The sequence below is a fragment of the Balaenoptera borealis genome (genome assembly GCF_965194805.1).
Source record: "Balaenoptera borealis genome assembly, chromosome: 8".
Classification (NCBI taxonomy): Eukaryota; Metazoa; Chordata; class Mammalia; order Artiodactyla; family Balaenopteridae; genus Balaenoptera; species Balaenoptera borealis.
In genome coordinates this window covers 25071693-25097282 of record NC_138865.1, presented here as the reverse complement: position 1 = coordinate 25097282, position 25590 = coordinate 25071693, and the positions used below count along the sequence as shown (strand labels likewise).

The 25590-nt window shown below is 41.9% G+C and overlaps 2 protein-coding genes across 6 annotated transcripts in view; one reads left to right on the top strand and one right to left on the bottom strand.

The window, feature by feature from the left end:
* Positions 1-10579, bottom strand: part of FAM120A (family with sequence similarity 120 member A) — a 103473-nt gene extending 92894 nt beyond the window's left edge. For all 4 annotated transcript variants that reach the window (XM_082401037.1, XM_082401036.1, XM_082401039.1 and 1 more), the window contains exon 1: positions 9914-10579. In XM_082401037.1, the coding sequence (XP_082257163.1) occupies positions 9914-10387 (474 nt within the window). In that variant the 5' untranslated portion in view covers positions 10388-10579. The remainder of the gene's footprint in view (positions 1-9913) is intronic.
* A 72-nt stretch (positions 10580-10651) lies between these two features.
* LOC309632957 (uncharacterized protein) lies at positions 10652-20675 on the top strand (the record flags this gene model as incomplete). 2 transcript variants are annotated; one of them, XM_082401075.1, is made up of 2 exons in its annotated part: positions 10652-12371; positions 17007-20675. In XM_082401075.1, one exon carries the CDS (start codon positions 10652-10654, stop codon positions 11174-11176), a length of 525 nt encoding a protein of 174 aa, XP_082257201.1. In that variant the 3' UTR covers positions 11177-12371; positions 17007-20675. The 2 variants fall into 2 exon arrangements, with proteins under 2 accessions (XP_082257201.1, XP_082257202.1); XM_082401076.1 differs by lacking the exon at positions 17007-20675 and having other exon boundaries at positions 10652-11326; positions 12270-14124.
* Between the last annotated feature and the right edge of the window lie 4915 nt (positions 20676-25590).

Genomic DNA, 25590 nt, shown 5'->3' with positions numbered 1-25590 from the left:
CCCGCCCGCCACAACTACTGAAGCCTGCGCACCTAGAGCCCATGCTCTGCAACAAGAGAAGCCACCACAGTGAGAAGCCTGCGCAATGCAACGAAGAGCAGCCCCCGCTAGCCGCAACTAGAGAAAGCCCATGTGCAGCAATGAAGACCCAATGCAGCCAAAAATAAAATAAATTAATACAAAAATAAAAATAAGAAATGGTTAAAATGGTAAAACTTTTGTTATATATAGTTTACAATTACAAAAATAAAGATAAAAATTATAATAATAATAAGAGGGTGGCACCCCGTCTCCCTGTTTTCTCAGAAATCCTAGGCACTTAGCTCCAAGATATAACTTCCTCCTTGTCAAAAAAGAAGTTTTATTTTTCCTTTGGATAATGACATTAGCATATATGTAATGTATTATATTTGCCAGCCTACATAAAAGGGTGAGATTTCTTCTCTGCAATCTCTTTAGCAGGTTGCCTGTGATGCAACTGCAATCTGTTTCAATGCTTATTCAATAATAAAACTGTTTCCTTTCTCTGTTAAAAAATTAAATAAGAGAGTGAATGTCCTAAAAGAAATGCAAGTTAAACTTCATACATTTTTAAAATAAAATAATAAAAGGAATGTTGAACCAAGGGGGAAAGGGGTGGGGTGGGAGGAACTGGGAGACTGGGACTGACACATACACATTATTGATACTATGGATAAAATGGACAACTGATAGGAACATGCTATATAGCACAGGGAACTCACCTACTGCACAGTGGTAACCTAAATGGGAGGGAAGTCCAAAAGGGAGGGGATATCTGTATGTGTTTGGCTGATTCATTTTGTTGTGCAGTGGAGGCTAACACAACATTGTAAAGCAACTATACTCCAATAAAAATTAATTTAAAAAAAAAAGGAGTGTTGAAACACCAACGTTATTTGTATTCAGTGTCTATTCAGCCTACTATATTAATCTCCTAATGATTCAGCTAACTCCTAGCAATAGTATTCTTCTTAAAACTCCAGTTCCAAAATACATCAAAATTTAACTTTTGGAATTTAGAAAAATGAATCTCAGATTGATGCAACTTATTTCAAAATGGTGACACGTGCAAACTCTTTACTGACCTCTTTAATGGCTCACATAGGTACAGGAGGTTGAAAAACCATGGTGCCTGTGCTCATCCAAGCAGTCCAGGGAGGCCCTCCCAGTCTGGACTGGCTGGCACTCCGGCTCATGAAGATGAACAATACACTCCAGACCTATGAAAACTCAACCCTCCAGTAATACTCCTTCCAGTATATTTTCCTACACTAATTGGCAAAATACCAACAGGGTAGCTTCAGTTTTTCCAAAGAAATAAATTTATTCTAGAGACAAGCGGGAAATACCAAGTAACCAGGGTAAAAAAGAATCACATTTCTAGATCACAGATCCTTAATTACTGTAGATTTACCATCACCTTTGCAGATAAATCAGTGTGCCAAGTTCAACTCTATACTGGCCCTAAAATGCCGAGAAACAATGTTTGATAGAGCCACGTATAACAAGGGAGAAAAAAAAGATGGCTAAATGCAGCCCATTTCCCTAAGCAGTCACCCCTTTGATGTCTTCAACACAGCTCCTAAATTAACAAGCATAAAGGGCTTACTCAAAGATAAAGCCTCTGTGCCAGGTGGCCAAGCTGAGACTACTTATCTGTGGAACTGACTAGACTCTGGGTTTGCACACAAACTTTCTACCATCTTTCTGCCATCACTGCCTTGCACAAGGTGACTAACTGGTGAGTCTGGAATTGATTTATTTGTCCATTTCTCAAATATATTTTGAACACCTACTACATGCCAGTGTTCTAAGAGATGGATAACATAATGTTCTAAGAGGTGGTCATCCATCATAGGACTTACTTGCTAGAGAAAACATAAACATAAGTAAAAAATAAACAATTCCAGCTATATAGAGACATTTGGAGAATTTTAGAATATTTCTATCTGAACTCTGATTCATTTACATCTAACTGTTCTATTTATAAAACTTTGTCTATAAACCCATTGGAAAATAAATCTAATTTTTCAAATTCTAAAGTATCGCTTCTTTAGGGTGGGGGTGGAGAAAATGGGTGAAGGAAGTCTAAATGTACAAACTTCCAGTTACAGTTGACCCCTGAACAATGGGGAGGGAGATGTTTAGGCAAACCAACCCTCCACGCAGTCAAAAATCTGTGTATAACTTTATAGTTAGTCCTCCATCCACGGTTCTGCATCCATGGACTCAACCAACCACAGATTGTAATATTTACTATTGAAAAAAATCCACATATAAGTGGACCCACACTGCTCAAACACGTGTTGTTCAAGGGTCATCTGTATAAAATAAATAAGTCATGTGGATGTAATGTACAGCATGGAGAGTATAGTTAACACTGTATTGTATATTTGAAAGTTGCTAAGAGAGAGCTTAAAAATTCTCATAAGAAAAAAAGTATAACTATGTATGGTGATGGATGTTAACTAGACTTAATGTGGTGATCATTTCACAATATATACATATATTGAATCATTATGCTGTACAGCTGAAGCTAATATAATGCTGTATGTCCACTATATCCCAATTAAAAAAAAAAGGAACTCCTCTTCATATTACATGCTATTTATTCCTATGGTCAATTTCTTACTAAGGCTGGAATGTGTAGTATGTTTTAATTAATTTCTTTCCATTGTATAAATTCTAATTGTATAAAACAAAATGAAGAGCAATGTGGGTCTAGAAATATATAAGAGAGAAGGTGTGTGTATGTATGTATCTTATTTAGAAAACTAAGCTGTATTCTTTTTTTTTTTTTTTTTTTTACTTCTCTCCCTGGTATACTTAGAAATCTCTATTTCAAACATTTATATGGCTTTACTAAGGCCCAAAGCTTAGAATTCTTTGACTTGTTCACACAAGGATTTCCTAGCCTTGGCACTGGTGATATTTGGAAATGGATAATTCTTTACTGTGGGGCTGTCCTGGGCATTGTAGAATGTTTAGCAGCAACCCTGGCCCCTGCCTCTAGATGCCTGCAGCCAGTATGCCCTCATCTGTGACAATCAAAAATGTCTCTAGACCTTGCCAAAATCACCAGCCCTCTAGCCCCTGTTGAGAATCACTTACTGCTCTTCACTGACTAAACAGATTGTCCTATGGCATCAAAGAAAGTTCCGAACGTGACATGGGAAAATGATGTAAACGAGCCCCCCGCTTCCACTAGAGTAAACTCCTTAAAGGATTCCATTCTTTTCTGCTATATTCACTCCTCCACACCTGGCCAATAACAGGCACTCAATGTTTGCTAAAGGGAGAATGAATCATCACTGGAAACCAGAGAAGAGAGAATAAGAAATTTAAAGTAAGAAAACAAATCTTACTTAATGGCCATTGATCCAGGTGTTGAAAGAAAATAATTAAATTTGCCTATATAAATAGAACAAAGTAAATTTATGATTAAAAAGTTGAATGACTATACTAAACATAGGAAATACAGGAGGAGTAAAATTAGTCCCTGGCCTCAAGTAGCTTAGAGTTAGTGGGGGAGATACATATGAAGGTAGCTATAATAAAGCTGTTGAGATGGGCTTTGAGGTAGAACCAAAATTCTGACAAGCGAAAGTGGGGTAGACAGAGGAAGACATCAGTAGAGTTGGGAAATGGACATTTCTTGGGCAAACAGTGAACAGTCTGGTTGGGAGCATTTTAAAACTATAATAGAAGAATTGTGAAACTGAAGGAAGGTAGAATGGATTCAGATTGCAGGAGGGTCTAAAAGCCTGAATAAGGAGTTTGGATTAATGGTTTTGTTGACAGTGGTTGCCAGGAGAATGACTCACCTGAGGACCCTGCAGGCTGCTCTGACATTGTGTGCAAGATGAGTTCCACTGTTGACACTAGGCATGGGGGCCTGGTCAGATCCAGAGGCAATTGTGACTACTATCCACAGTAAGACACAGTTTAATATAATGGTATTTACCCTTAATACATGTCTTGCATTCTACTTTTTACTCTATTTTATTCTGCGTGAATTTTTCTAAATGCTAATAAACACCCAATAATTTGGTTTCACAACCCACCAGACCTTTTTGGTAAACTTGGTGAGTTCACATGTTGGGAATACTAGAAATGAGAAACAGAAGTGTAAGTAAGAGACTGCTGGGCTAGAACTGACGTGTCATATTGCAGGGACTGGCAGGATGGAATGATAAAAATGCCAAAGATGACTCTAGGGTGGTAAGTGTAACTCTGAAATAGGTGACCATCAGGCTCAAACCAGTTAGGGCTAAAAGTGAAATCAGAACAGACTGGGAGAAGAGACAATTGTGGAAAGTGAAAGGAGAATGAAGGGTATATCAGTAAAAGTCAGGCTCTAGGGGGGACATGCAGTTTGAAGTCTTAAAGGTGGTATCATTCTTCCTGCTAATTATAGGGAACAAACCCTAGGGTAGCTAAAGTGAAATTACAATAGTCACTAGAGGTGAGTAATCTGAGATCAGATTAGAGAGGAGAATAGTCAGTTTGTGTGTTGAATGGGATATGGGAGAAGTAATCTCTAAGTACATAAAACCAGCTGCTCAAGTCTTTGAGAACAGTAAAACGTGCACTGGAAACTGTCAGATGTTGAAAGAATATGTGCATAGTATTAACCTCAAAAGAGGTAATATGGGTAATAATGAGAAGAGTATATAACAGAGAAAGTCCACAGAATTATGGCATTTATGGAAAGTCGTATTTCAGTAACTCCAGGAAATGGAAGTGCTTTGATAAACAAAAAAGCTTCAACAATGCAATGTTGAAGGGAAGAGGCAATGGGCTTTGGTAAGTCTAACTTTAAACCTAAAAAATGGGTGATAATTGTTGATAAGTATCAGTGCTGAAGTCACAAATTGGTGGCTCAAGATCTGAATCTAGCCCGGAGTCCATTTTCCTTGGCTTAAAGGTGTTTTTTAAATGGTATAATTTCAAATAAAAATCTGGATTTCTGACTTTCTTGAAAAATCTGAAGGTCTGGCAATGTTGGCTCTATAGTCTTGTAAGGCATTTAAAATGTGCACACTCTTCAATCTATCAAGTCTGTGTGTGCATACCATTTGTAGGGGATAGATAGATAAATCATACACTATGCAGGCATTAAAAAGAATTAGAACTGTAAGTATAGACATGAAAAGATTTTTTACATACTTAGAAAAAAACAAATTGCTGAATAATGTAGTGATCACATTAATGTTAAAAACTAAAACTATTTTGATAACATATGATATATAATATAAAATATACATAGGCAGCTGCTGTGGAAAATAGTATGGTGATTCCTCGAGAAATTAAATATAGAATTGCCAAATGATCCAGCAATTCCACTCCTGGGTACATACCCCAAAGAACTGAAAGCAGGGACTCCCAACAGATTTTTGTACACCCATATTCACAGCAGCACTATTCATTAGTCACAACAGCCAAAGGGGGAAGCAACCCAAGAATCCATAAACTAAATGTGGTCCATCCACAGGATACAGTATTATTCAGCCTTATAAGGGAAGGAAATTCTGACACAACATTACAATATGGACGAACCTTGAAGACATTATGCTAAGTAAAATAAGGCAGTCACAAAACTGGTACACTTGAAGAAAATAAATATTTTAAAATAAGTATTTTAAATGTATGGCTGGTTTGAGTTATAATGTGGTCAATTCTGAATTGTAAGTATTCCCTGATCAATTAGAGAGCTTTAAGTATAACAGTATATTGCTAGTTTTCAGTGTCTCTTGGATAGAAACTGTGCCACCTGGAAAAAGCAGCAGAGGCGTTTGCTATCAGATCTGACCTGAGAGTGAACTGCAGGTAGGCACACCCCACAGCATTCTTGCACAATGAAACTGAACTTTGACTTCAGCACACCACTTCCCTCTTGAAGTTACTGGTTACTTGTCCCCAGACGTTGCTCAATCAGCAATCCCGTTTCTTCCCATATTAACAAAACACTGAGGGCTAAATGAGACAGCTCTGTGAGAGATGACCTAGCATGGGACTGGCACCCTACAAAGTATACAAAGAAAGAGATCATCATCCCAAGATCTCAGGCCACAGCCTAATCTCACATTCTTCCAGTGACTTAAAACATGAGCTCTGCTTTAGGTAAGATCTCAGTAAATACCCCAGAGTACCAATTCAGGATAAGATTTCAAGGACTTCATTATAAACCTGTACACCAACACCACACGTCTTCAGGCAGAAACATTTAGTAAAGCTCCAGGCATTTAATGCCACCAAGATTTTTAAATCAACATCAGTCCTCACCAAGTTTCAAAGGTTATGATGACTCAAGGCACACAAGAGGAAATGCTCCTAGTAACTAACAGAAGCCAAGTTCAGGCCGGGCAGTTTAATGACCTGAACAAAATTAGCTGATGTGTGGGCCAACTTCTAATGGTTAAAGAAATGCAATTATTACTTTAGCAAAGACATACTCTTCTAAGCCAAAAAAGATTTCTCTAAGCAAAGCTGACAGGAAATTAAGACTTTCTGCCAGTTTACAGAACCCTGGAGACGACCAATACGATGGTAGATTTTTATAAGAAAAATGCCTCATGTGCCCAACATTATATATAGTGAGATGTTTGCATCAATTCCTTTGCCAATTTTTATTTAACCTTTAAAAAAAATACAAATATCATACAGTAAAATTAACTTTTATTTACTTTTGATGTATAGTCCTATGATTTTACAACATGCTACCACCACTACCGTCAGGTTACAGAACAGTTCCATCACCCCAAAAAGCTCCCTCCTGCTGTCCCTTTATATTCACACCCTCAGGCAACCACTCCTCGGGTCCCCATCACTACAGCCTTATCTTCAAGAGAATGTCATATGAATAGAACCATACCTTTTGAGCTTGGCTTCTTTCACTCAACATGAAGCTATAAAGACGCATCCGAGTTGTGTGTATCAGTAGTTTCTCCCTTTTTATTGCTAAGTAGTACTGCACAGTACCATAGCTTAACTATTCACCTATTAAAGGATATTTTGGTTGTTTCCAGTTTTGGCTATTATGAATAAAACTGCTATGAGGATTCAAGTTCAGTTTTTGTGTGAATAATAGTTTCATTAGGAAAATACCCAGGAGTACAATTGCTGGACCACATGGTAAATGCATTTTATAAGAAACTAAGGGAGCTGTTTTTCAGGGTGGCGTGTCATCTTGCATTCCCACCAGCCACGTGGGACGATTCCAATTGCTCAGCATTCTCTCCAGCACTTGGCATTGCCAGAATTATTTATTTTAGCCATTCTAACAAGTATGTAGTGATATGCCATCATGGTTTTAATTCACGTAACCATTTAATGGGCATTTTTTAAAAAACAGTACACTCCCTTCACTCCCTTAGAGAATGCTGAACATAAATTTTTCTGGCTCAAAATCATCCTCAGAGAGTAAACCATACCACCCTCAGGGGCTACTGAAGTACATAGGGTTGCTTTCTTTTTTCTAAGGAAGCCCCAGAATTATGTGTGTTTTTTATAGCTTTTTCTATCTTCTCCCTTGTGAAGTGTCACTTCCGTCTATTAATGGTACGCCTGCCTGGCAGACTTTCCTCTGCACCCTTTTCTCAAGCTAAGTTTAGAAATAGATAACGAAGCTTATCAGAATTACATCTGAAAAGGAGAGGGCAGTCTACCAGGGAGAGAAGTTGATTCTTCAATGAGGAAACAGAAAGCTTCTTTGTTTCCTTTTTGGGTCACTATACCAAAGCTTCCTGACCTCTCATTTGGCTGCTGAGAAATTTTTAGTAGTTAGATTTCTTAGGCATTTTCCAAAAAGGTGAGGCTGCCAGTTAAGTGTCCACCAGGGAACTGAGTCATTACTATATTAAACTGTACAATTAACACTATATTGTGATTCTATATAAGGAGTTAAAAGCTTATCTAAAGCAAAATAATTATAGACTCAATTATATCTTGAGTGCAGAAACCTAAGTGGAAGAAATGATCTTAAATCTAGTTTCTTACTCACTTACTCACACATTAGTCAAAATTCTGGGCACCCAGCAGGTAAGTGAGACATTTACAGGGGCACAAAGATAAACATGAAGAAATTTTACAATTAAAAAAGAATTTAGCAGTTCTTTCAAAAGATACAGCGACTGTGTACAAACACTGACTCTAATCCTAAGTAAAATTCACAGTGTTCCTTTGAAAGCCACTTGACTAGAAAGCTCATTGTCTTCCCAGTAGCAGTTTCCATCTCTGAACAAGATAAAACTGTTAACACTCAGGGCATCTTCTGGAGGTGGATCACACCTGGGAGTCGGCACTGTCTTACTTCTCAGAGAGCCCAGGCTCCAGGGCAGAAAATGCCAGCAGCAGTCCCTGGCTCTCAGCCGAACTTCCCCAGGGACGCAGGCTAGGTCTCTGCCATACTCACAGACCAATCGCCGCTCTTCCAGCAGCCTCGACCCGCAGACTTAGAAACCCTGTCACCAATTGCAACAGGATCGGGGTGGGACTTCCGCTATCACTTTAGGCTTAACCACCACCATCTCAGCACAGGCAAGAGCAATCAGGAAGTTTGAATTTCACAAACTTTGGGAACAAGCACAGTTTCAAGAAGAAATAAAGGAATGACAAACACGTTGGAAAGCAGAGTGGCAAAAGTCAGAAAACCAAAACAGCCCCCCTAAAACTTTTAAACAAAGAACAATGAAAAAGGAAGCAATCAAAACTCAAGTCAAGGGTCATTGATTTGCATGTTATCTCTGCCGTGGCTGCTAGGTCCTCAAGCACTCCTTGGCCTGGGTTCAGGGAGGAGACCTCTGCCAAAAGCACAGCAGAATGCCGGACAGTCAAAGCTCTGGTTACCTGAGTGCACAGCCCAAAGTGGTGGAATCCTCACTGTGCAGAGAGAAATAAATCCTGTAAACTCTGATTCACATTCTCTTTGCCCTGACTCTGAACTACTCTCTTCACATCAGATACACAGAACCAAAGACTTTTTCACGTAGACTCTTAAGTCACAGAACTGACAAAATTTCAGCATGTCAAACTTTATGATTCTTTGAAATCTAACACACACGAAAATCCGACAATTTCTCTAAAAACTGTCATCTTCCAGGGAACCTGGACCCAGCCCTGCGTTCTCAAGAGGAGGCTAACTCCACAGGCCTTGCCCAGGTCACTGCCCCCAGCTGAGCCGGGGTGACAGCAGTAGGCAGACCTTCCATCCACCCTCAGTGGCTGGAGACCCCTTCCTGTCGCCATCTATCCCACTTGCTCCCCAAAAAAACCTGTTGCTGTTCAAGCCCTGCTAAAGGAAAACCAGCGTCTCATAAAAGTTCAGGTTAGTAATCTACCTGCTTCAAAGAGTGGAGGAATACTCCGGATCTCAGCGATGGTGGCACTGCACCCTCCAAGCCTGCAGCTATCCGCTGGTCCTAAGGTTCTCAAACGGCCTGGAGCAGCCGAAGTCCCCAGACCCCGGGCACTCGCAGCCGCCGGCCGGGCTCCAGGCCGCGCGTCCATTTTGCAGCAGTTCAGACCAGGAGGGGAGAGGCGCCTGCGGTCCCCAGGACCCAGACCCCGAACCCGGCCCAGCTCCAACTTCAGACCCCGGCCCGCCCCGAGCCCAGACCCCGACCCGCTCGGACCCCAGACCCCAACCCCGGCCCAAGCCCGGACCCCAGACCCCGACTCAGGCCCAGAACTCTGGCCCGCTCCTTCTCTGGTCCCCCAAACTCCAGTCCAACCCCGACCTCGGACTCCAGATCCCGACCCACCCTGACTCTGAATTCCAGCTACTCCGGCCCCACGCCCACGCAGACCCCAGCCCAGCCCCGGCCTCCAACCCCGCCCCCGGCCCCCAGGCCCACGCGGACCCCGGCCAGCCTGCCCGCCCGGCGGGCCGCACCTTGACGTGGAAGCGGATGAGCGCCAGGCGGATGCAGTGCGCCATGCAGACGGGTGGCAGGAACCAGACCTTGGGCGGCGGGGTGCCCTTGTTCTGGACATGGCTGACGATCTGCTGCGCCGTCTGGCGCTCGTTGCCCTGCCGCTTGACCCACTCGTGCAGCCGCGCCTTCTCGAGCGCGCCGTTGAAGAAGACGAAGAGCTCGATGTTGCCGCCGAAGCAGGCCTTGGCTAGCGCGGCCAGGTAGCCGAGCATGTGGTTCCACTGGCCGCCGCTCACCCAGTCGGTGTAGAAGCCGCCGTAGAGGCGATGCAGGCAGTTGTCGGCGTCCACCAGCAGGCGCAGCGGCGTGTGCGGAGGCCGCTGCCGCCCGCCGCCCACCAGGCTGCCCCGGGCCAGCTTCTGCAGCTCCACCGGCACCACGGCGCTCGGGCAGTGCTTCTCGATGTAGTCCTGGAAGCCCTGCACGCCCATGGCGGCGGCGGCGGCGGCGGGCGCGGGGCGGCGGGGCGGCGGGGCCGGGGGCGGCGGGGCCGTGGCGCTGGCCGGGGCCGGGGCGGCGGGCTCTAGGGGGGGCCGGGCCGGGCCGCGGGCGCGCTCATGGCCGCTGCTGCCGCCATGTGCTGCCGCCTCCCAGGGCCATGGCGGGGAGGGACCTGCGCCGTGCGCCGCTCCAGGCCCAGGCCAGGCTGAGGCGGCCTCGCGCGGGCGGGCGGGCGGCGGCGGAGGGGCGGGGCGATGCCAGCTGACTTACGTGGGCCGGCGGAAGAGGCGGAAGAGGCGGTGCCGCGGCTGAGCTGCCGGTACACCGCACTGAGCGGTCGATACACTGAGGGCCGGGACTCCGATCCTGAACCCCAGTCCGAGACCGAGGAGGACAGACCTGGGAGAGTCCGCGAGGTCCAGTCCAGGGAAGGGGGCACCGGGCCCAAGCGGCGCCGCTGGGCCTGCGCGAGCTCCCGGGAGGTCTCAGAGCGGTGGCCTCATCTCGTCCCCTTCCTGGTCTCCCAGAGCTGGTCACCCGAGGAGGCCACATCCCCGGCTCCAGGATCTGGTCACCCCGAGACGGCCTTATCCCCGGAAGCCGGTCAGGCAGCCCTCTCCCCGTACCCGCTCGGAGCCGGTCACCCCGAAGAGTCCGCGTTCGGTCCTCGGGATCTGGTCACCCTGAAGAGGCCTCATCCCGGAAGCCGGTCACCCCGAGAAGGCCCCGTCCCGTCGTTGGTCACCCTTTGGAAGCCCCATCTTAGTCCCCGGGTCTAGTCATTCCGAGGAGGCCCTGTCTCGTCCCCAAGGACCGGTCACGCAGAGGAGGCCCCTTCCCATCCCTGTGCCCTGAGAAGCCCTAATCCCTGGGGTCTGGTCACCCCAAAGAGGTCCCGTCCTCGTCCCGGGAGGGCCAGTCATCCCGAGGTGGGACCAGTGCCCTGGCCGGGGTGGCTGCAGAGGGAAAGTGGGCAGGCTGGTCAGGAACTGGAAGTCGGGGTGCATCTGGGAGGGAGGAGGGAGCAGAAGCCACTGTCCCCAATGGAGAAAGGAATAAGTCTCTGCGCTGTGTCCCCAAGTGTAGTTACCGAGTTTTAGAAATGATCACCTGCTCTCTCAACCTTAATCGCGTTGGTATCTTTAATTAACTTGGGAAATAACTCTCCAGACTTTTGGTTGTTCACAAGGAGTGGAGTCGTAATTCTGAGGAAGTTGGAAAGGTGGCAGATTGACCCCACTGCCCGCTGGGTTTACTGCTTTTCTGGGAGAAATAGGGCGGTGTGAGCCGGGACCCTCACTGGAGCTCCCTTTTAGGTAGCACGGTTCCCTACAGGCAGATCTGACTCAACCCACTCAAAGTGGTTTCACTGTCTGAAGGAGCCTCAGGCTCCCCTTTTTCATTTTCACACCAGTAACAGATTTCATGGCCCAGACACTGAAATGACAATCTATAATGTAGTATACAAGTAGCCTTAGTGTCAGATAATCACCGAAGAGACTTTAAAAACAGTAGATCTGTTACAGCATGTGAAATGCCTCCTTTCTATTTAGTTCCAACTGTGGAATGCCTATCTTCCCTAACTCTCGCTTTCCTGAGGCTGTGCAAGCCCTCCTAAGGAAAATGATTTAAATCCTTGCTGTAGTAGCATCTTCTGGAAGGAGATCCTTTCATGACTTCTGTCCCAGAGCTCAGCAGTAATTGCTTTTTAAATGAGGTTAATATTATAAGTATATTATGCTTCGATAAAATGTTTTTTAAAACAGATTAATGTCTTACAGAATGAAGCATTTAAAAACTCAGAACTCTTTGAAGTTTGGAAGTGGCGTTTTTACTTACCTCCAATCCTCCTGTCTGTTCTTTTTTCTGGAGAAACCTCTGTAGAGGAGCAGGCCCAGACAGCAGGTGCAGAGCAGATGGAACCTGCACCCATGTAGGTTCCAAGAAGCCTCCATACTCTCTGTCCCCGAAAAGGCAAGTTGAATTTTTCCATTTCTTATAACTTCACCTCAAATATAGGCCAGTATGATATACACATAAGTAAAATGCTCTTGGTATTTTGATAAGTATGTTTAATTTTTAAAAAACAGACTTTGGCAAGTTAAGCCACTTACTCATACACAAACTTAGAGATGAAGCCAGGATTATGTTATTTAACCATTTAAAGCCACGTTAAATACTGACACCACAAATATTCAAATTTCCTTCTATAATCCACTGTAGGTACACAAGATTAGGAGTAGTAATTTTAGTCACTCATTGTAATTTAATTTATAGCATTGCATTCCATATTTACTTTTGCTATGTACTGTTTTTATTTCTTTTAAATGTGCTTGCTTTTAACATTTTAAATGCTTTGGTGCCAGTGTCTGGGGTTCTGAGAATAAATTTATTTTCGTCTTAAGACAGTATAGAGGACTAAGGTTCTGGAGTCAGACTACCAAATTTGTCTAGTCCTACCTCTGTGCCCTTGCATAAATTACTTAATCTTTTAAAACCTTGCTTTCTATCGTCTGTACAATGAGGATATTAATAGTATTTACCTTCCAGATTATTATAAGGATTAAATGAGACAATTTGTATGCTTACCACAGAGTAAATGTCCAATAAATGTTGGCTTTTGTAACTATTACTTCCACATCCTATAATTGTATAAACTTTATCCTTAAGAACATGGATCAGTTATCTTACTTTTTGAAACCTTAAAATTCATTTTCATAAGTATAAAACATAAATTGATTTATGCTTACTTTCCCTATTTAAGTATGTGTTCACATTAAAAAAAAAAACTCGTATGTTTTGAGTAACATTATTAGTGGCTGGCAAGATGTTTGGCTGACAAATATTTTATATAATCTTCAAATTCAGAGGTTGGTTGAAGTTAAATTTTTTAAGTATCAAGGTAAAAGGAAACATCTGTATTTAAAATTTAATAAAAATTATAATATCTTCTTGGGTTCACAATATATGATAACTAATGGTTGGGGACTTTCCTATTTGCAACCACCTTTATCTTTGGACATTTCACTTACAGCATATGAGAAAACTTTTAATTTCACTAAGAGATTGCCCCACAAGCAAGAAAAAAATCTGAAAAATAAACAAAAATGCTAAAAAGGACATGGCCCCATGCTTTATAAAAATTACAAAAAGAGATTTCGGAAAAAAGTTATGATTAATAGACAAAGAGAGCCAGCCCATGTATGCAAAAATTACTGGTGTGTGGAAAACCAATGACAGAAATACTTATTTTCAGCTCTTTCACATTTTAGCCAATTTAGTTTTGATCAGTTAATCTATAGCCCAATGTAGGAAAATATTGTCTATCTTATTTACATGATTCTTTCCCAATTAAAGTGTTTTGTAGTAGAATGATAACTTTACTTAATATTCTACTTAGCTGAGGCTTCTATCCACTAAAAGGTTAAGCGTTCAGTGTTTCAACTAAAGTGATTGAGACCCATGTAAACATTAGCATATAGTAGGAGAACAGCAGGCTGGGGTGCAGGCTGGGGCTAAGCGTGAAATGTGTGACCCTGGAAGAGAGCAAATTAATCTCTGCTTGGGATTTGAACATGTAATGTTTACCTAGCACTAAGCTCTAATCTGTTAATTGATTGTCAATTTAAATTACCTGGAAGAACACACAGGTATCTCTACAGTCTTGAGGATTTTGTAGTTGTTTTTGTTTTGGTATTCTGGAATTAAAAAGTGCTTTTTGTCTTTAGTTATGTGGATTAAAAGTCATGTTCTCTTCAGAAGTATGAATACATTTTCTCTTTCAACCATAATTTTTTAAAACAGGTATACATTATAGTTTTAAATTGTACGTCAATGGGAAAGTATAAGTGAATTTCAATAAATGCAAATTTCTGGGGCTTTTCAAGAATAGAGGGAGTTTCCAAATGCGTGGCTGACAAACATTTTATATAATCAGCTGGTTACCATCTCAGCTGAAGGGTTACTGTACTCCTTCATTACTAATTTTCTCTTCCCTATCTAACAACAACTGGGAGCTCTTTGGTGCCCATTCTTTCTGAAGTCTGTAAAGGATTGTCTGTGTCCCCTCTCCACCACTTGTGGAAATACACAGAGGCCTTCCTGGCATTTCTTGTGTATCCAAGACCTCTTCCTCTCCACATCAGTCCTTACTGACATGAGGCATCAGTCTGCCTTGACTCCCACCCTCATATCTGGAAGGTGCTAAGGAGTAAGTAGACAAACATCCATAGGGATTCTTTGGAAGACAATACTCAGTTGGGCATATATTCTCTCATTTGAATAGAAGAACTTTATAGTCATCCCTTACATACTACCTTATGGAATCTTCAAAAAATAATTTTTTTTTTTTGGCCGCACCACACCACACCGCTTGCAGGATCTTCAACCAGGTATTGAACCCACGCTGCCTGCAATGGAAGCTCAGAGTCCTAACCACTGGACCACCAGAGAATTCCCCCTCCCCAAATTTTTTTAGTAAACTAAATCTTATTTTTAAACATGATATAAATCAAATGAAAATTTTATTTTTTTAAACCAGGAATCTCCATTCATAAGTACAAAACCATTTTAAGATTTAAGTAGAGACTAGTTATCATTAAATGGTCTATTGCATTTGATAAAAACCATAAAAATGTTTCTGGTAGGAGCAGTTCTCTCCCACCAGAATATGAAAAGCACCCAGCCCTGACAATGCTGGAACACATGAATCTGACCTCCTCCAGGGTGTCTGGGGCCTCAGACAGGTGAGAGCACATAGTCATTCTCTGGAAACTGAGCTGAGGCTCCTGGCACAGACTCTGCTGCCAAAGGAAGAGGTCAGGCTTGCCTTTGGAACTACAAGAATGCAAGTGCCTCTGGAAGACAGGGAGAAAGTTCTGCCTTAAATGCAGATGCCCTCAGGGTGGAGCAGTAGCCTGAGCTTGGGAAAGAGCTGAAGGCAAGAAACAGCCCCTCCTCCCCTGCCCATCACTGCCTCCTCCCCCTCCCTCACTCCTTGCGGGTCCCAGGTAGGTGGTACAGGCAGCACTGGCCCAGGACGGGGGACTGGGGCCTAGAGCTCCATCTTCCATTTCAGTGCAACCCGGAATAAGGATTTCAGCACAGTCATGAGACAATGCCTGTTAGTCTATCTATCTTTTTTTTTTTTTTGAAATTCACGTTCTTTTATTTATTTATTTATTTATTTACGGCTGTGTTGAGTCTTCGTTTCTGTGCGAGGGCCTTCTCTAGCCGCGGCAAGCGGGGACCACTCTTCATCGCGGTGCGCGGGCCTCTCACCATCGCGGCCTCTCTTGTTGTGGAGCACAGGCTCCAGACGCGCAGGCTCAGCAATTGTGGCTCACGGGCCCAGCCGCTCCGTGGCATGTGGGATCTTCCCAGACCAGGGCTCGAACCCGTGTCCCCTGCATTGGCAGGCAGACTCTCAACCACTGCGCCACCAGGGAAGCCCAGTCTATCTATCTTATAACAGATACCTACAGTTTTGTCAAACCAAGAAGCACTATAAATATAATATTTTAAAATAAAAATTTCCATGTCCCTAAAAAAGAAAAGATTATATACTCAATAATCTTATCCTAACATTTATGTTCCTTGAGCTACACTGTTCAATAGAACTTTCTGTGATGAAGGAAGTGAGCTGTACTGTCTAGTATGGTAGCCACTAGCCATAGCTGGCTATTGAGCACTTGATGTATACAACTGAGGAACTAAATTTTTAATTTTATTTAATTTTAATTTAAATAGCTACATGTGTCTAGTGGATACTGTAGCAAAAGATCTTAATTCCTAACAAACTGAACAATTGCATCAGTCTGGCCCCATATTAGATTACATTTAATGTCTCCAACCTGGTGAAAAGAATATGGCTCCTTTGCTGTTAATATGGTAAGCAAGTACCTGGATTGACCATTTCACCAAAACAATATACAACTTCTGAGAAAGATATCTGGATATCTTTAGGAAGGGAAAAGGAATGCTGAATGTCCAAAATAGATATATGTTCATGACATGCATGATAAGACCCTTCCTATACCCTGTCCTTAAAAGATATAGACACTGTAAAGCCATGCCTTCTGAATTTTAAGCCACTGATTATATACTGAATCACTGGTGAGCTACGTGTCTAAAGAACATGTCCTATTTTTATTTGATCCATTTTTCTTTTTTTCTTTGCATTTATTTAACTCACTGCAAATTCACTTAACTACCCTAAGAAATCGATATCTATATCTTAACACAAAAGTTCTCATAGGAAACATCATGGAACTCCTTGCAACTATCAACATACACTGTGATATTTCCATGACCTACAAGTCTAGAAATCTATGCCAAGTAAGGTTAATTTTTAATAGTTTAATCCACTAAGTAGATGCTTATTAAGCATTCATATCTTTCATATTTGTAAAGTACATATTGTGACTCAGATTTATATCTTATTCTCCACAAACTCACAGACTACTAAGAAAAGAAAATAATTGCATATATAACTTGTATTACCAAGAAAGATATTGATTAGTACCAATGGGAAGATCAGAGAATATATCCTAGGAGGTCATATAAGGAAGAAACTAATTTTAAATTGAAGCTTCAAACTTTCGTTTTCAGCCAAGATGAAGTAACAGGAACTGACCACCCTCTCACCTGAAATAATAATAACCAAAAAAACCCAGACAACATATGTGAAACCATGGTTCTCAAGACATTGAACATAAGTCAATGAAGGACAGATCCTTGAGAAATGGAAAAGAAAGGAGATGAGCCCTACAATTGACCCACCTCACTGCCTGTTGAGTTTTGAGGCCATGATGTAAGGAAATGAACCCACAGAGCCTGGCAGCCTCCCTAAATTGAGGGGATGAAACTGGGAATCTGGGTTGGGCAAGATGGCTAGAATTCACAGGGCAGTACTGGAAAGAGGAGTGATGTACAAAGAGAGGACTCCAGAGATCTGCAGAGACTCCTCCACAAATATTCAGCTGAGAATCAATTAGTGAATACATGTGAGCAAGCTACCTGAGGCAGAGGAAAAATCCATTGGGAAGGATGAAAGGATACAGTGCCTGAAGTTCACATGAGGCCAGAAGTAGTGCTTGTCCCAACAGATTGGAAAATCACATCATTCAAAAGTCATCAGCTAGAGTACTAAAAAGGCTCTTCTAGTAGTGAGATAAAATTAACTCTAGACAAGGATTCTGGGAAGATAATGGAGTAGGAAGCACCAGAAATCTGTCTCGCACCTAGACAACAATGACACTGGCAGACTCTGTCTGACGTAACTAATTTGGAACTCTGGAGTCTGTTGAAGACTTGCAACTTCTGGGGAAGGCTTGGATGGTAAATTTTGGTTAATTTTAGTCAATTTCAGCTCTTAGCTGACAGTAGTAGCTACACATCCCCACCTCCAGCCACATGGCAGGCACTGAGCAGCTTGCACACAGCTTGCAGGAGCCAGGGTAGACAAAAAGGACCCTGTTCCCCAAATATTGGGGATCTGTGTTCTGGTCACTGATTGCTTCTTCTGATCACAGAGGTGCATGGAAAAAGGCAGGCAGCCATTGTTGCTGCACCTCCCCTCACAGCCCCCCCCCCCCACCGCCACCTCATTGCAAGCTTCTCTCCTCTAGCTGAACAGCCTTCTAGGAAACTTAAAAGGCCAGTACCCTTTTCTCCTGCCTTAATTTTTTGCTTTTCCCCTTTTGGTAGTCAGGTATTAAAGACTAGGACATTCAAAAACAACTACATATATGGGGGAAATTAGAAAGTGACTAAATGTGCTCAAAGAAGGGCTCAGAAAAGACCTAAGAAGACATTATTTTTATTTTGAAAAAATAATCAAAACATCAAACCCTGAGGAATGGTGAGAATCTGATTTCCAGAGTTACCATATTATTAGATTCAAATGTCCAGTGTTCATTCAACAAAAACTCACACAAGGCATACAAAGAATCAGGAAAGTATGGTCAATTCAAAGGAAAAAAATATAATTCAAGAGTCTGTCCATGAAATAGACCTAATGGAATATATATTAAACAAAGACTTTAAAACAACTGTCCTAAGATGCTCAAAGAACTATATGAAGATGTGGAGGAAGTCAAGAAAATGAGGTGTAAACAAAATAAAAGTATAAATAAAGAGATAGAAAGCCTAAAAAGAAATAAAAAAGAAATTCTGGAGCTGAAAAGTACAATAACTGAAATGAAAAATTCATTAGAGGGATTCAAAGGCATTTGAGCAGGCAAAAGAAATAATCAGTGAACTAGAAAATAAGAGAGTGGAAAGTATCCAGGCTGAAGAACAGAAAGAAAAACTGAAGAAAAGAAATGGAGCCTAAGGGAACTGTGAGACATCATAAAACATACCAACCTACTCATCATTGGAGTCCTAGAAGGAGGAGAGAGAGAGAGAAAGGCACAGAGAGAACATTGAAGAAATAATGGCTGAAAACTTACCAAATTTGATGAAAGGCATGAATATAAATAACCAAGAAGCTCAATGAACTCCAAATAAGATGAACTCAAAGAGACCCACCCTGAGACACATAATCAAACTTTCAAAAGACAAAGAATGAATCTTGCAAACAGATAGAGAGAAGCAAATCATTACATAATACAAGGGATCTTCAATAAGATTATGTTCAGATTTCTCATCAGAGACTTTAGAGGCCAGAAGACAGTGGGCTGATATATTCAAAGTGCTAAAGAAAAAAACCTGTCAACCAAGAATCTTATATCCAGCAAGACTGCTCTTCAAAAGTGAGGGAGAAATAAAGACATTCCCAGATAATCAAAAGCTGAGGGTGTAGCCACTAGACCTGCTTTGCAAGAAATGCTCAAGGGAGTCCTCCAAAGTGAAATGAAGGAACACTCAGCAGTACCCCAGAGCTGTATGGAGAAATAAAGATCACAATAAAGGTAAATACATGGGCAATTTTTAAAGCTAGTATTATTGTGACAATGGTTTGTAATTACACTCTTTGCATCCTACATGATTCAAGAGACTACTACATTTAAAGGGAAAAAAATTAGTGTAAAAGCTAGTATTACTGAAACACTGGTTTGTAACTCCAAACCAATGCTTTTAAAAGAATTATTAGTTTTTGTTTTGGACATACAATGTATAAAGATGCAATTTTGTGACATCAACAACTGAAAGGGGCAGAATGAAGCTACAAAGGAGCAAATATTTTGTATGTTATTGAAGTTAAGCTGCTATAAATTCAAATTAGATTGTTATAACTTCAGGATGTTAAATGTAATTCCCATGGTAACCACAAAGAAAATAGCTATAGAATATATACAAAAAGAAATTAAGAATGAATTTAAGCAATTTACTACAGAAAAGTCAACACAAAAGAAGGTAGGAATGCAGGAAATGACAGCCCCCCCGAAAAAAACCCAAAACAAAACAATAGGGCAAATAGAAAATAAATATCATCACAATGACAGAAATAATTCCTCCTTATCAGTAACTATTTTAAATATACATTGATTAACTCTTCTGTCAAAAGATAAAGATTGCCAGAATGGATAAAAACACATGATCCAACTAGGTATTGTCTACAAGAACTCGCTTGAGATCCAAAGACACAAGCAGGTTGAAAGTGAAAGGATGGGAGAAAGATTCTATGCAAATAGTAACCAAAAGAGAACATGAGTAGCTATACTAATATCAGACAAAATATATTTTAAATTAAAAAATCACAATACTGGACGGAGCGACCAGAAAGAAGATAAATAAGGAAATAGAGGATGTAAACAAACACTAAACCAACTATATCTAGCAGACATATACAGTACACTTCACCCAAGAACAATATACACATTCTTCGCAAGTGTACATGGGACATTTTCCCGGGTGGACCATATGTTAGGCCATAAATTAAGTCTCAATAGACAACAACTAGGGTGGCTGCTGGATGCTGGTGGGGGACCTTGATGCCCAAGGAGATGGGAGAAACCCCTGAGTGACCGGGTAAGACGTGGGGGGAGTGAGGGGGGAGGAGAAGTGGGGGCCAGACAAGACCGGTGCCCCTGAGGGGTGGCTGGGAGGGGGAGGGGTTCCCACGCCTGGAGGGGCCCTCTGGAGCTCAGAGAATCAGGGGGAGTGTGCCTAGCGTTTCCCCTGCCCAGTCGGGCCCTGGGAAGCCTGCTGGGCTCCCAGGCCAGGTCTCCCACCCTCCAAGGCCCTCTCTGGGCTGCGTTGGTCCTAGGGGCGTAGGAGGAAGTGGGGGAAGAAGAGCAGAGGTGGATGGGGAGGGGCCCTCCAAGATTGGAGGATCAGGGGAGGCACGGAGGGCATTTCCCCCACCAACTCAGGCCCCAGGAAACCTGCTGGGCTCCCAGGCCTGGTCCTCCATTCTCTGGGGCCCCCTCAAGCCCCATGGGTCCTAGGGGCGTGGGAGGGAGGGAAGAGGGGGGAAGAGGAGGAGAGGTGGACGGTGGGGGAGTGACCCTCCAGGACCAGAGGATCAGGGGAGGTGTGGCAGGTGTCTCTCCCACCCACTCAGGCCCCAGGAAGCCTGCTGGTCTCCTGGACCTGGTCCTCCTTTCTCCAAGGCCCCCTCTGGCTGCAGGGGTCCTGGTGCATGGGCAGGGGGTGGGAAGAGGAGGAGAGACAGATGGGTAGGGGCCCTCCAGGATCAGAGGATCAGGGGAGGTGCAGAGGGTGTTTCCCCCACCCACTCGGCCCCAGGAAGCCTGTTGGGCTTTGGGGTCTCATCCCCTGCCTTCAGGACCCCCTTTGGCCACGTAGCTCCTAGGGGCATAGGAGGGAGGAAGGAGGGGAAGAAGAAGAGAGGCCAATGGGGAGGGGCCCTTCAGGGGAGGATCAGGGGGAATGCACCTAACATTTCTCTCACTCACTTGGGCCCAGTGAGCCTGCTGGGGTCGTGGACCTGGTCCTCCAACCTCCAAGGCCAGAGGCACTCCTGGACACTGCCTACTGCATTGAGTATAAGCCCCACCCCCACCCCCCAGGGCCTTTTCCAGGCCTGTGGGTCCTAAGCATAGGCCCTACCCACCACCTAAACCCTACCCCTGCCTAAGCCTGGCCCCCCACAGCCAAGGCGTTTTCCAGCTTTTTTTTTTTTCTCCTCTTTTTTACTATTGTGGTTCTGCTTTACCTTCTGGTTGTTGTTTCATCTATATTTTTATTTTTTTATTCTTTCTAACATACCTGTTAGTTTTCTAATCCTGTTTTATTTTTTACTCTTTGTTATTGTTCTGTTCCTTTTTTTCTTTTTTCTTTTTTCTTTTTTTCCACCCCACGCTGCTTGCAGGATCTTGGTTCACGAACCGGGGGTCGGGCCAGAGCTACTGCAGTGGGAGCTCCAAGTATGAACCACTGACTAACAGAGAACCTCAGACCCCAGGGAATATTTGTCTGAGTGAGGTCTCCTGGAGGTAATCATCTCGGTACCAAGATCCAACTCTACCCAGCAGCCTACAAACTCCACTGCTGGAAGCCTCAGGCCAAACAACCAGTAAGACAGTAACACAGTCCTACCCATCAAAAACAAAAAAAAAGATGACAAAAAAATATGTCACAGATGAAGGAGCAAGGTAAAAACCTACAAGACCAAATAAATGAAGAGGAAATAGGCAACCTACCTGAAATAGAATTCAGAGTAATGATAGCAAAGATGATCCAGAATCTTGGAAACAGAATGGAGGCATGGATTGAGAAAATACAAGAAAAGTTTAACAAAGATCTAGAAGAACTAAAGAACAAACAGAGATGAACAACACAATTAACTGACATGAAAAATACACTAGAAGGAAACAGTAACAGAATAACTGAGGCAGAAGAATGAATAAGCGAGCTGGAAGATAGAATGGTGGAAATAACTGCTGAGCAGCAGAATAAAGAAAAAAGGATGGAAAGAAATGAGGACAGTCTTAGAGACTTCTGGGACAAAGTTAAACACACCAACATTTGAATTATAGGGGTCCCAGAAGAAGAAGAGATAGAGAAAGTGTCTGAGAAAATATTTGAAGAGATTATAGTGGGAAACGTCCCTAACATGGGAAAGGAAATAGTCAGCCAAGTCCAGGAAAGGCAGAGAGTCCCATACAGGATAAACCCTAGGAGAAACACAACAAGACACATTAATCAAACTAACAAAAATTAAATTCAAAGAAAAAATATTAAAAGCAACAAGGGGAAAGCAAAAAATAACATACAAAGGAATCCCCATAAGGTTATCAGCTGACTTTTTAGCAGAAACTCTGCAAGCCAGAAGGGAGTGGCAGGATATACTCAAAATGATGAAAGAGAAAAACCTACAACCAAGATTATCCAGCAAGGATCTCATTCAGATTCAACAGAGAAATCAAAAGCTTTTCAGACAAGCAAAAGCTAAGAGAATTCATCACTACCAAACCAGCTTTACAACAAATGTTAAAGGAACTTCTCTAGGCAGGAAACACAAGAGAAGAAAAAGAACCACAAAAACAAACACAAAACAATTAAGAAAATGGTAATAGGAACATACATATTGATAACTACCTTGAATGTAAATGGATTAAATGCTCCCAAAAAAGACACAGGCTGGCTGAATGGAAACAAAAACAAGACGTGTATATATGCTGTCTACAGGAGACCCACTTCAGACCTATGGACACATACAGAGTGAAAGTGAAGGGATGGAAAAAGATATTCCATGCAAAAGGAAATCAAAAGAAAGCTGGAGTAGCAATACTCGTATCAGATAAAATACACTTTAAAATAAAGACTGTTACAAGAGATAAGGAAGGACACTACATAATGATCAAGGGATCAATCCGAGAAGAAGATATAACAATTATAAATATTTATGTACCCAACATAGGAACACCTCAATACATAAGGCAAATACTAACAACCATAAAAAGGGAAATCAACAGTAACACAATAATAGTAGAGGATTTTAACAACCCACTTACACCAATGGACAGATCATCCACACAGAAAATAAATAAGGAAACACATGCTTTAAATGACACAATAGACCAGATAGATTTAAGTGATATTTGTAGGACATTCCACCCAAAAGTGGCAGAATAGACTTTCTTCTCAAGTGCACATGGAACATTCTCCAGGATAGATCACATCTTGGGTCACAAATCAAGCCTCGGTAAATTTAAGAAAATTGAAATCATATCAGGCATCTTTTCTGACCACAACAATATGATATTGGAAATCAATTACAGGAAAAAAAGCTAAAAAACACAAACACATGGAGGCTAAACAGTGTGCTACCAAATACACAAGAGATCACTGAAGAAATCAAAGAAGAAATTAAAAAAATACATATAAACAAATGACAATGAAAACACAATGAAACAAAACCTATGGGACATAGCAAAAGCAGTTCTAAGAGGGAAGTTTAGGGACTTACCTGGTGGCACAGTGGTTAAGAATCCTCCTGCCAATGCAGGGGACACGGGTTCAAGCCCTGATCCGGGAAGATCCCAAATGCTGCAGAGCAACTAAGATCATGTGCCACAACTACTAAGCCTGCTCTCTAGAGTCTGTGAACCACAACTACTGAAGCCTGCATGCCTAGAGCCCATGCTCTGCAACAAAGAAACTACCACAATGAGAAGCCTGCACACTGCAACAAAGAGTAACGCTCGCTCACTGCAACTAGAGAAAGCCTGCGCAGCAATGAAGACTCAATGCAGCCAAAAATAAATAAATAAAATAAAAAATAAAATATTTTTTAAAAAACGAGGGAAGTTTATGGCAATTCAATCTCACCTCAAGAAACAGGAAAAATCTCAAATAAACAATCTAACCTTACACCTAAAGCAACTAGAGAAAGTAGAACAAAGAAAACCCAAAGTCACTAAAGGAAAGAAATCGTAAAGATCAGAGCAGAAATAAATGAAATAGAAATGAGGAAAACAATAGCAAAGATCAATAAAGCTAAAAGTTGGTTCTTTGAGAAGATAAACAAGATTGATAAACCTTTAGCCAGACTCATCAAGAAAAAAAAGGAGAGGACACAAATCAATAAAGTTAGAAATGAAAAAGGAGAAATCACAACTGACACCACAGAAATACAAAGGATTATAAGAGACTACTACAAACAACCATATGGCAATAAAGTGGACAACCATGAAGAAATGGACAAATTATTGGAAAGGTACAATTTTCCAAGACTGAACCAGGAAGAATTAGAAAATATAAACAGACCTCTCACAAGTAATGAAATTGAAACTGTAATTTAAAATCTTCCAACAAACAAAAGTCCAGGACCAGATGGCTTCACAGGCAAATTCTATCAAACATTTAGAGAAGAGCTAACACCAATCCTTCTCAAACTCTTCCAAAAAATTGCAGAGGGAGGAACACTCCCAAATTCATTCTATAAAGCCACAATCACCCTGATAACAACACCAGCAAAAGATATTATGAAAAAAGAAAATTATACACCAGTATCACCGATGAATATAGATGCAAAAATCCTCAACAAAATACTAGCAAACAGAACCCAACAACATATTAAAAGGATCATACACCATGATCAAGTTGGGTTTATCCCAGGGATGCAAGGATTCTTCAATATACACAAATCAATCAATGTGATACACTATATTAAATTAAGGAATAAAATCCATATGATCATATGATCAATAGATTAAGAAAAAGCTTTTGACAAAATTCAACACCACTTTATGAAAAAAACACTCCAGAAAATGGGCATAGAGGGAACCTACCTCAACATAATAAAGGCCATATATGACAAACCCACAGCAAACATCATACTCAATGGTGAAAAACTGAAAACATTTCGCCTAAGATCAAGAACAAAACAAGGATGTCCACTCTCGCCACTCTTATTCAACATAGTTTCAGAGGTCCTAGCAGCAGCAATTAGAGAAGAAAAAGAAATAAAAGGAATCCAAATTGGAAAAGAAGAAGTAAAACTGTCACTGTTGCAGATGACATGATATATGTCATTTCTATACATAGAAAAACCTAGAGATGTCACTAGAAAACTACTAGAACTAATCAATGAATTTGGTAAGGTTGCAGGATACAAAATTAATGCACAGAAATCTCTGGCATTCCTATACACTGACAATGAAAAATCAGAAAGAGAAATTAAGGAAACAATCCCATTTACTATTGTACCAAAAAGAATAAAATACCTAGGAATAAGCCTACCTAAGGAGGCAAAACACTTGTACTCAGAAAGCTGTAA